Raw genomic sequence first — 12512 nt, 5'->3', positions numbered from 1 at the left:
ATGAATTGGGAGAAACTCAAAATTGTTACTGAAGTTAGGAGTTTCTTGGGATTGACATGTTACTACAGGAGATTCATTGAAGGATTCTCTAAGATGATGTGGCCATTTACCCATTTTATCAGAAAAGAGACTCCATTAGTGTGAACCCATGAGTGTGAGGAATATTTTCAGGAGTTGAAGGAGAGCTTAACGACTGCGCCAGCGTTGACCTTTCCTAATCCTGAAGAGGAGTTTGAGTTGTACTGTGATGCCTCTAAGAAGGGGCTAGATTGTGTGTTGATGCAGAAAAGAAGAATTGTCGCTTATTCATCGAGGCAATTAATGTAAAAGTCTGTTGTACACCGGTATGGTTAACATTGATTATGATATTAAGCGCAGTTACAATCACAACAATTCTTTTATAAAAAGCGAGTAAACTTTCTCCTTTTTATTACGCGAGCATGTAAAGCAATAATAAGGCGTAATAAATAAAAGCTGTGACCGTAACTGAAAACTCATTGCGGAATAATTATATAAAATGCCTAGATATCATATAACACTCCTCTCAAGTCACTAAGGGGTTCTCATAAATCCATTTAGCTTAAATCTCACTTTTACGGTTTCTAACTATCCGAACATGGTTTGGTATTCTGGTTACTGAGGAAAATTCGCATGCCGCGAATCTCTTATATTTTATTATGTTATTCTAGACTCAATTATCTTTCTAACAAGCTATCACACGAGTCATAAAGTTCTCGTTTGCTCCGAATATCATCGTTTGAAGTTGGACAAGCAAATTTGCCCGCCAATCTCAAACAGGGCTCCAAACAGCCCTCACTCTCACAACGATTCTGGAAAATCCACTCTAACAATTGTTCTCAAACTTTTATACGGTAAAATAGACACCTTAAGCTTCAATTTGACATATCATGCATCTAATTTGACCAAGAAACGAAGCAGAAATAATTTTCTCAAAAACGCATGGTGACACAGCCCCCAAGTGCAGGGGATTTTGGGCAGTCTGTGTTCAATGACCTCTAAAGGGAAGCGTACTACTCCTATGGCTCTCAAATTTTGACACAAAGTATTTGACATCTCAAGCTTTATAATGGTGTATGACACATTCCTATTGGACCTTTATGGAGGGATATATGCTCTTCCAAAGTTCACTCAAAATCTGTCAATTTAGAGAAATTTTGCCTGAGTCTCCTTTGTTTTTCCAACATATCCCACTTTTAAAAGTGTGTTATCTAACCTCAAATGGTACCTAATAAACATGGGTGGCACTCAAGGACCAGCAATGCTTTGGTGCTCTTACAACCCCTCACAATTCATATCAATTAGCTTACTTTACAATTATAATTGCATTATCAAATCTTAAACCATTTCAATCAAATTAATTCCTATGCATGCATTTCTTTGACATAAAACATAAATCAAATCCTAGAATAGACCTATTGCCCTTTCATCATATACATGCTTCAATATTACACAAAGTCTCAAGATTACAATTACATCTTCTCAAATGGAACATAATACAAATAAATCTCCAAATGAAAACATGGTGAAACATAAGCTAAGCTTAGCCAAAAAGTGACATGAACAAATATGACAATATGAATAGTCCTAGCTTAATACAATGTTCAGGTCCTAAGACTAGCCTAGGCCAAAGGACCACATAATGAAAAATACACACTACGTCCATAAGCTCATCCTACGGGCCTCTTGCTCGCCGCTGCAACGCCACTGCCACTACCTTAAATAAAGTCCCCAAAATGGGGTGAGACATACGAATATATCTCAGTAACCCAGAGGTTCTGGAGATTACACCGCCCAATGGCTCACTTTGATGCATATCAATAATATAATACAACATTCCAAAATAAGATAAAACAAGGGATTTAGTGAAGTAGGAAAGCATAGGGAATAAAATACGATGAAGCTGGAATGGTCGATGCCAATACCACGCAACATCTGGCCTATTGGCCTCGGCATATAGCCTACGGGTTCCAATCCAAGGTAGTGTTCCCAGAACATCAACCAAGGCACCCTCTATCCATATACACCCGAGACTTCCTAGTGTGCTCCTCTACGGATGACACACCACGACCTCAGGTTAACTGGAACTCCCTCATGGAGACCTATCTAGTGGAAGTCCGTAACGCCTGAAGGCAAACTGTATACTGGTCAGAGACACGGTACATCCTATGTACCACTATACATACAATATGCATGATCATGTTATACTATACTACCAACATACACCTCCAACCACTACCTTCAAGAGGCATGGTGGAACACACACAGGGATCAAACCCCAGTACCAAGGGATTACCTGATTAATCCTTCTTGCTTGATAGCTCCAATTCAATATGTCCCTGAGCTTGGTACTTTAAGAAATGCCAAAATCCCTTTGGTCCAGGACCAAAAGCAACTCACCAAGCTCAAAGCTCCAAGTTCACTTTCGTGGGAGGCAACCTACAGTGATCACACGAGGATCATCAACACATGGTGCAATTAACAAAAATTACAAAGCACCAAAGCACCCCTCCCACATGCATAGCTTCGGCCATTAAGGCCAAAATTACCAAATAATTTTCTTAATTTTATTTTAATTTACCATTAGAATTCTAAGGTTACCACAACATCATTTCAAGTCCCATTTTTCATCCGACTCCATCCCAACACTACTTTTGCAATTATCCTCTTTTAGGCCAATTCTTACGCTTATGCCTATCCAATGGTTCCTCCCCCAATCCTCATGCATCCAACCAACATCCAATTCATTTAAATACCATACACAACCACACAACAACAATTATACAATTTTTACAACATCAAGTCCCACAAGCCCTCACATGGTCGAACTCATCATGTCCCTACACCTAGGGGTATTCAATCCAATTTCATACTTACACACACCTTACAATCCTATAATTAACTCGTACAAAAACTCCACAACTCAATTACATAATCATTGAACATATCAATTTCACAAAGTGTTAACATCCCAACTCAAAATTTTCCTAAGTTATTAACCAAATTCATCAATATTTTTTACGGTTTCTATCACTCTAAAATATTATTCTAAGCCACTTTTATCTAATACACAATTTCAATTTGAGCTCTCTAACTACATCAATCAAGCATGCAAGCTCTAGGGTTCATGAATTTGGATCCATCAATTCAACCAATCAAAAGTGTGGAAACTTACTTACAAGCAAGGCCTAGGACTCCTCCACAACATACTAAAGCATTGGAGGATCAATCAACTCCAAGAGCACCAAAAACCTTCACTTGGTCGCTGTTGTATATGGGAGATTTCTCCAAATTTAGTGAGTTTCAAGGCTTGTGGATGGTATGGTTGTGTTCGAATGATCGTTTACTTAAAGTTTGATGACAAACTTTGTTGGATTTGAGTGAGTTAGGAGAGAAAGAAAATTTGAACCAAACTTGTCCATGGAAGGGGAAGGAGCACAGTTTTGATGAGAGAGAAAGGAGAAAAAGATGATGAATAGTGACACAATGCCATGTGTTTAAAGGTCACTTAAGTGGGGTGGGTCCCACCGCCACCTCACGCGATTCAAATAAATTCAAATCTCCCGCTTATTCCACTAAACGTCCATAATTTCATAAATTATTCAGAAACTATAATTTTTAACATTAACCATTGTCCTTGATCAGATGGATCCGGAGTATTCCGGTCGTTCGGAGAAATCGCAGTTTTAAGCTGTTATGCACGCAGTGGGCATGCATCCCCAAACAATCTAATTTCCATCAATTTTCACCAGAAATCATATTTCCTAGTCCTATGTACCATTTATAACTTATATCCAATCATAGAGCTCAAAATTCATTCGGCCCGCTTTATGGTGTAGTTGTACCGCATTATTTTTAACCGGTAAAAACACTATTCACAAGATTTTCAGAAACTTGCCTGACCACTTAATTTTTCGTTCTGAATCCATTTCTAGGGTTTGTTTTCTCATTTGAGACCTCCTACTCAATTTCACTTTCCTAGGATTACGTGTTTGGCTAATTACTGTTTTACCCTTCCTTTTTATTTTAACCCTAATTTCAGGATTTTCACTAATCCTGTCCTTTAATCCATATAACATATATAAATATATGTTTTAGAAATACGAGGTGTTATATTCACCCCTCATTTTAGAAATTTTGTCCGCAAAATTAATCATACCTGTCCGTTAACTCAGGTTACAGCCGAAGAATTTCATCATCTCGTTTCCAAGTAGTCTCCTCAGGTGTACGTTCTTCCCATTGAATATTTTTTCTTCTCAGCCTTTTTTCACTGCGATGAAGGATATCAATAGTACCTATAGGAGTCTTCAAGTTCTCCCGAATTTCAATGTCATTCGGTATCACCACATATGATTCATCCGAAACATAACGTTGCAGCTGCGATACATGGAAAACGTCGTGTAGATTCGACAACTGTGGAGGAAAGGCAAGATGATAGGCCACTAATCTCACTATTTTCAAAATCTGATACGACCCAATGAACCGAGGACTCAGCTTCCTTACGCCCAATGCTCAGCCAACACCCGTGATAGGAGATAATCGCATAAATACATAGTCACCTTCTTCAAATTCCAGCGGTCTGTGTCTATTATCATAGTAACTTTTCTGCCAATTCTGTGCCTGTTTAAGTTTTTCTCTGATCATTTCAATCTGCACTGAAGTCTCCTGCACAAAATCCACACCAAATCTCTCTTTGCCACCCACTTCAGTCCAACAAGTAGGAGTACGACATCTCCGTGCATACAATGCCTCATACGGTGACATGCCCAGAATGGAATGAAAACTGTTATTATACGAGAATTCCACCAATGACAAGTACCTGTCCCAAGCAGTACCCTGCTCCAGTGTGCAAGCTCTCAGCATATCCTCAAGTATCTGCATGGTCCTCTCAGTCTGACCATCAGTCTGCGGGTGATACGTAATGCTCAGTCTAAGCTGAGTGCCAAAAGCCTGCTGCAAGGCTCCCCAAAAGTGTGAAGTAAACTTTGGGTCCCAATCACTTACAATACTAACTGAAATCCCGTGGAGGCTTACAATCTCATTCATATATAATTTTGCTAATTTCTCCGTAGAGAAATCCACCCGCACTGGCAGAAAATGTGCAGACTTCGTAAGTCTGTCCACTATAACCCAAATTGAATCATAATTAGCATGAGTCCGAGGCAAACCTACAACAAAATCCATAGAGATGTTCTTCCATTTCCACTCTGGTATATCCTGTAGCTGAAGTAAACCAGCAGGTTTCTAATGTTTTATTTTCACTTTCTGACAAATTAAGCACCTTGATACATAATCTGTCACATCCTTTTTCATCCCAGGCCACCAGAAATTAACTTTCAGATCTTGATACATTTTTGTAGTACCTAGGTGAATAGCATACTGACCCTTATGGGCCTCAACCATGACCTCCTCTGCTAACTCCTTGGGCACCACAATCCTTCCCTGATATAATAACACTCCCTGTTCATTCACAGATACACCGCTCTGGCCTTTTAAGTATTTCACACTATCATTTCGTATTTGAGTCTCTTTAATCTTCCCAAGCAGTTCATTCTCAATTCTTGTCAACTCAGTAATACAAATCCTACCTGGGACGAACAGTTCATTATCCCACATCATCATATGAGACAAACTGACAAACTTCCTACTCAAGGCATCTGCCACCACATTAGCTTTACCCGAATGGTATTTCAGTTCAAAATCATAGTCCTTTAGGAATTCAACCCATCTCCGTTGTCTCATGTTCAGTTCTTTCTGATCAAACAAATATTTCAAACTTTTGTGAGCACTGAACACATCAAACTTCATCCCGTTTAGAAAATGCCTCCAGATTTTGAAGGCAAACACAATAGCAACAAGCTCCAAGTCGTGCGTCAGATAGTTCTCTTCATGAGGCTTCAACTGCCTAGAAGCATAAGCAACCACTCTCCTTTCTTGCATCAATGCACTCCCCAAACTTTTCTCGGAAGTATCACATTATAATTCAAACTCACTTTTCGGATCGGGAAGAGTCAACACAGGAGCAGTAGTCAATTTCTCTTTAAGAGTTAGAAAATAGTCTTCACATTCCTGGGTCCACACAAAAGGAGTATCCTTTCGTGTCAATCGGGTCAACGACAATACCATAGCGAAAAACCCTTCCATAAACCTGCGATAATAACCAGCAAGACCCAGAAAGCTCCTGATCTCAGTCACAGTCTTAGGTCGTTCCCAATCACTTACCGCTTCAATCTTACTTGGATCCACCGCAACACCATTAGTAGAAATAACATGACCCAGAAATTGCACCTTTGATAGCCAGAATTCACACTTCGATGGCTTGGCATACAAATTTTTATCCTTCAACACCTGCAACACAGTCCTCAGATGCTCCGTATGATCCTCTTTACTTTTGGAATAAATTAGGATATCATCAATGAATACTATCACGAACTGGTCCAAATATAGTTTAAAAATGCGATTCATATAATCCACGAACACCGCAGGGGCATTGATAAGCCCAAAAGGAATCACTTGATACTCAAAGTGTCCGTATCTGGATCGAAAAGCCATCTTAGGCACATCCTCCGGCTTAATCCGGATCTGGTGGTATCCGAACCAGAGATCAATCTTAGAGAATACACAGGCACCCCTCAATTGATCCAGCAAATCATCAATACGTGGCAACGGGTACCTGTTCTTAGTCGGAACTTTATTCAGCTGCCAGTAGTCAGTACAGAATCTCATGCTACCATCCTTCTTTTTTACGAATATTATCGGTGCTCCCCATGGAGACACACTCTGTCTGATAAAGTTCTTCGTAGATAGCTCTACAATATGCTTCCTCAACTCAGCCAGCTCCAGTGGCGACATCCGGTATGGAGCCAAAGAGATAGACCCTACACCAGGCAACAAATCAATAAAGAACTCAATCTCTCTCTCAGGTGAAAATTACGGTATCTCGTCAGGAAATACATTCGCAAATTCATTAACCACCGGAATACTTGAAATTTCTAACTCCATGTCACCCACCAATCCACCCAAGAAGACATAACCCAGATCACCAGCCTTCAAGGCTTTAATAGTTTGACAGACAGACAAATAAGGAGACGGACAAACAGAGGGCCTCTCGTGAGATAGTATCAACCTCTTTTCGCAGCAATCAATCATTACGCAGTTTTGAGACAACTGGTTCCTACCCAAAATCAAATTAACAGAGGCCAGGGGCAAGATAATCAAATCAATAGTCTAATCCCTGCCTTCATAGACAAACCCGACTTCTTTACAAATAAAGGAGGAATCACTAACCTCTCCTGTAGCAGTAGTAATACGCATAGGGGGAATCATTCGTGTTACCCTTAAGTTCAACCCCTAAGCAACATATTCCGCCACGAACGAATGCGTCGCTCCCGAATCAAACAACACAAATAAATCATTATTAGAGATGAAAATTATACCTTTCACAAGATTCAGTGCCTTCTCTGTCTGCTGCACATTGGTAGTGTACACACGTCCCACAGTAGGAACAGGTGGCAAGGCCTGCAGATTCACAGCCTGCCCAATATTGCTATAACATTCCCTGGCAAAATGCCCAACCTTACCACATTTAAAGCATGAATTAGGAGCCGCAGTACAAGGACCCTGATGATACCTCTTACACTTATCACATTGAGGAGCGGGATTCCTGTCATTATAACCACCCCTCTAACCACCACCTCTTTTAAATTGACCAGGAGGCTGCCTTACCTGCAACCCCCTACCTCTGTTATTATTGTGATGGTAGCCACCTCTATAATTAAAACCAGAAGGACCAGATGTCCTCTTAACTTCTTGATCTTTTGCAGTATTGGATTTTGGATATCTGCCATAAACAGTCTTGACCCTCTTACACTGGGTCACCAGATCAGCAAAATTTCTCACAACAGTATTCGACATTATCTTTGCAATCTTTTCACTTAGTTCTCTTTGGAATTTAGCAGATAAAAATTCAGGAGTAGGCATAATACCCCCATAATTGGCAAACTTGACCAATTCATTGAATTTGGCCAAGTAAGCATCAATTGTCATGGAACCCTGCACTAGCTTGTCAAATTCTCCCTGTTTAGCTTCCCGGACATCGCTGGGAAAATATTCTTCATGAAATAAACCTTCAAATAAATCCCACGTCAGCTCCTCCCCCTGAATAACAAACGGGCGAGATGCATTGCACCACCATTCGTGGGCATCACCCTCTAGCATATATACAGAGTACATCAATTTCTGGGGATCCTGGTACCTCATTACCTGAAATATCTTGTCCATCCCCAACAGCCATGTAGTAACTACCTTCGGGTCCTTTGACCCTTGAAATGCTGGCAGTTTGTGTTTTCTGAAGGATATGAGCCTCCGCTCATCAGCAGCACCAGCATCCAACTACTCAACAACCCCAGAGGACTGAGCAACATGAGTAGGATCAATAGAAGGCTGAGCAATATATGTAGGATCCACAGTGGGATGACTAGCCTCACCAAAATGGTGACTAGCCCCACTCCCCTCTTGCTGGGGTGTAACAGATGGCGTAGGTGTAGGAGTCACCGTAGCCGTATGCGGAGTAAAATCATCCCTCCTATGCTGAGCTCTCTCAGCCCTCATCTCAGTCATGAAGGCCTGCAGCATATCCTGATTATTCTTCATCAGGTTTCTGTCATGGTTCTATTAGCAGCCGTCTTCGCCTGCAGAGCATTCAGAACTGCAGTCACCGGATCAGGCGCTTAAGGATCTACACCTCGTGTTCCACGGCGACCACGAGCCCTCTTCATGATAACTGACATGCAACACAAAGGAATGAGCTGATCAGACCCACATTGAGGAATCACATATACATTAATCATAAAGAGTTCACAGATAGCTATGCAACATAAAATACAGTCATACATAATCAGAGTTCCCCAGTAAACTGCTCTGATACCATAAAATGTAACAGCCCGTTGTACACCAGCATTGTTAACATTGATTATGATATTAAGCGCAGTTATAATCACAACAATTCATTTATAAAAATGTGAGTAAACTTTTTTCTTTTTATTACGCGAGCATGTAAAGCAATAATAAAGCGTAATAAATAAAGCTGTGACCGTAACTGAAAACTTATTGCGGAATAATTATATAAAATTCTTAGATATCATATAACACTCCTCTCAAGTCACTAAGGGGTTCCCATAAACCCACTTAGCTTAAATCTCACTTTTACGGTTTTTACCTATCCGAACATGATTTGGTATTCTGGTTACTGCAGAAAATCCGCATGCCGCAAACCTCTCATATTTTAGTATATTATTCTAGTCTCAATTATCTTTCTAACAAGATATCACACAAGTCATAAAGTTCTCGTTTGCTCCGGTTATCATCGTTTGAAGTTGGACAAGCAAATCTGCCAGAGAATGCAAAATACACACTACGTCCATAAGCTCATCCTACGGGCTTCTTTCCCGCCACTGCAACACCACTGTCATTACCTGAAATAAAGTCTCTAAAACGGGGTGAGATATATGAATATATCTTAGTAACCCAGAGGTTCTGGAGATTACTCCGCCCAATGGCTCACTTCGATGCACATCAATAATATAATACAACATTACAAAACGGGATAAAACAAGGGATTTAGTGCAGTAGGGAAGCATAGGGAATATAATATGATGAAGCTGGAATGGTCGATGTCAATATCATGCAACATCCGGCTTATTGGCCTCGGGATATAGCCTACGGGTTCCAATCCAAGGAAGTGTTCCCAGAACATCAGCGAAGGCGCCCTCCATTCATATACACCCGAGACTTCCTAGTATGCTCCTCTACGGATGACACACCATGACCCCAGGTCAAATGGAACTCCCTCATAGAGACCTATCCAGTGGAAGTCCGTAACGCCTGAAGACAAACTGTCTACTGGCCAGAGATATGATACATCCTATGTACCACTATATATACAATAGTGGTATATCCAAGCAAATTGGATTTAGGAATTTCACTTGGCAATACATACATATACATAAGGAAAATAGTTTTTAAGACGTTAAGAATAACGTAAGATAAAAGTTCATGATAAAGGAAAATGTTTATCCGTCTTTTTACATTAAGAATAACGTAAATGCAATAATTAGATAAGTATTCCGCTTAAATCATAGTTTTATGATGCGTTTTTGTACCATATGCATGTTAATTAACCGGCTGCAGACGAGGTGTTACAACATACTTAATTTCTTAAATCCTTACTTAATTCCTTTGCTTAACCTAACTTGATGATGAGGGTTGTTACATATAGGACTTATATAAATTCCATTTTGATGATATAAATGTAATTTGAGAACATGTAAATGTGTAATGAAGTTATGAAAAATTGATGTTCCAAGAATGTATTTAAAGATATTGTATGATGAGATTATATATGAGATGTATTAAGCTGAGAAAGGAATATATGAAGGAGGGCTTATGCGATTATATTGTTTGATGAGCCATTGAGGCAAATTGCATATGTTGCAAAATATGATAAAGTTCATGTTAATTAGATATTAATGAAAAAGAGAGCATGTCATTTTGGCAACCATGAGTGTTGTATGCCATGAGGCATAATCAAAAGGGTTGAGATTTAAGAGATGAGAACATGTATGTAAGGCAACGAGCCATAGCTTGGCACACAAGTCACATGTATGTATGATGCAATTCAATGAGTTGTAGCCTAAGAAATTGATAGGGCATGAAGAAGCCCAAAGAAATGGAGTGTGTCTATTATAAATGTAACTGAGTTGCAAATGAGGTGAATTAGGTACTCAAAGTGAGGTTGAGATATCCAAAAATTTCAATTAACCCGAAATGATCACATTTGTGTTCTTTAACGCTCTCCTATTTTAGAAAAGAGGCTCAAAGAGAGCGCTAAAGTGCGAGGAAGCGCGCTTAGGAATTAGGACATTCGGGTGCAGTGTGCTAACGTGAAGAAAAACACCTAAAGAGAGCGCACAGAATAGAGGAAGTTCTGCATGCAGCAACGCGCTAAAGCGGGCTGTCCAGAAATGAAAATATAAGCTTTTACACCATTATGGCTTATGGGGTCTACATGGTTAATGATGTTAAGCTAATGTAAGATGTTTTTGCACTATGTATGAGTTGCAATTAAGTTTGAATTATGCAAGTAAGGAATCAATGTTTATGCAATAAAGTAAAAAGACAAATTTATCCGTAATTTAATTCAATAAATATGATTGTAACTGGACTTAATATCATATGCAATGTCAATAAATCAATTCTAGAACAAGGTGTTACAATTTTCATCCTTGATATTTGTCCGTATCTTATATTGAGAGATTAACTTTAGCTTACTAAGTAAAGAATACTATCAAAAAATCTCCAATAGATCTATTTTAATATAAATTGTTATTTTAATTACAAGAAAAGTGGTGATGTATCTGCGGGTTAGGTTAATTAGCTAACTTGTTTGTATTTGCAAAAACTTCTTCTTCTTTTTTGGTAAAAGTATTTGCAAAAACTTACACGTGGAAGAAGTGGCAATAATCATTGTACTTTGTATACTAAGCCGATGGTGACGTAGAAAAGATAATTGGCCAATTGCAAAATAAATCGTGTACAATTATCTATTAGTGTCAAAGGAGATATAGTATGTGATTGTGTTTTTTTTTTTTTTTTTGGTGAAAAGTATGTGATTGTTTTAATTTCGCTTTCCCTTTTTCTCTTTTTTCTGCCGAAGGTGAGTCATTTAGCACATTTTGTTGAGATATATAGTTCTACATTGATTGTGTAGGCAATTAATGTGGCCTTTATAAGGCCTTGGGCACTATCACCTTTTGAACTAGCTTTTGGGTAGTATATTCTAAGGTTCTTTATATGGTATCAGATTGGTCACAAGTTAGATCCTCACTGCCTCCCACTTTAAAGTAAAATTAAAATTAAAGCACAAAAAGGTAAACCAAAAATTGAGCCTGTGCAATATCCACACTTCTAGCCCAAAGGGTTCTCGTGTGAGGAGACGTGTTGAGATATATAGTCCCACGTTGATTGTGTGGACAATTAATGTAGCTTTTATAAGGCCTTGGACAGTCCCACTCTTTGAGCTAGCTTTTGAGGTGGTGTATCCGAAGATTCTTTACAGGTGGCTTTTGAAAATTCTAATTGGAAAACAAGGCCCGTTGCGATGCAAATTTAACTATTTCCCTATATATATATATTTTCTTTTGTTAGAAGATGCATGTTATCAACTTCTTTGGGTACCATCATGTGGGGTATAAAGAAACCACGAATCAGACAAAATTTCTTATGCTTAATCATGAAGCAAAAAGTGATGGTGGGGGAAATATAATTATTTCATCTGGGTCCTTCTGGTTATTTATATGAGCACAACTTGTTATCTGATAGTATATTTTATAAGCCAATTGGTAAAGTAATTATTACTACATGATGCATTTTGCCTCATGGGGTATCTTTCCAACAAAAAGATAAAGAAAAGCAAGAATGTGTTCAGGTTGCCTTGC

The 12512-nt window shown here is 39.0% G+C and overlaps 1 protein-coding gene across 1 annotated transcript; it reads right to left on the bottom strand.

Moving 5' to 3' along the window:
* Positions 1-7368: 7368 nt before the first annotated feature.
* On the bottom strand, positions 7369-8298 carry LOC133300443 (uncharacterized). Its single transcript, XM_061499988.1, has 2 exons — positions 7825-8298; positions 7369-7593 (listed from the first exon to the last, which is right to left on the bottom strand). Exons 1-2 carry the CDS (start codon positions 8296-8298, stop codon positions 7369-7371), a joined length of 699 nt encoding a protein of 232 aa, XP_061355972.1.
* Between the last annotated feature and the right edge of the window lie 4214 nt (positions 8299-12512).

The sequence above is a fragment of the Gastrolobium bilobum genome, unplaced genomic scaffold (assembly GCF_033153095.1).
Source record: "Gastrolobium bilobum isolate Gb01-03AN ecotype WA unplaced genomic scaffold, APGP_CSIRO_Gbil_v1 utg3598, whole genome shotgun sequence".
Lineage (NCBI taxonomy): Eukaryota > Viridiplantae > Streptophyta > Magnoliopsida > Fabales > Fabaceae > Gastrolobium > Gastrolobium bilobum.
The sequence above is the reverse complement of the archived record's forward strand: the minus strand, read 5'-3'. Positions and strand labels throughout refer to the sequence as shown.

Excerpts from the sequence above, each read along its gene's own strand:
- LOC133300443 (XM_061499988.1), bottom strand. The coding sequence starts at position 8,298 with ATGGACAAGATATTTCAGGTAATGAGGTACCAGGATCCCCAGAAATTG. Across the intron at positions 7,594-7,824 it reads ATACTGCAAAAGATCAAGAA|GTTGGGCATTTTGCCAGGGA; the intron begins GTTAAGAGGACA and ends AAATGTGGTAAG.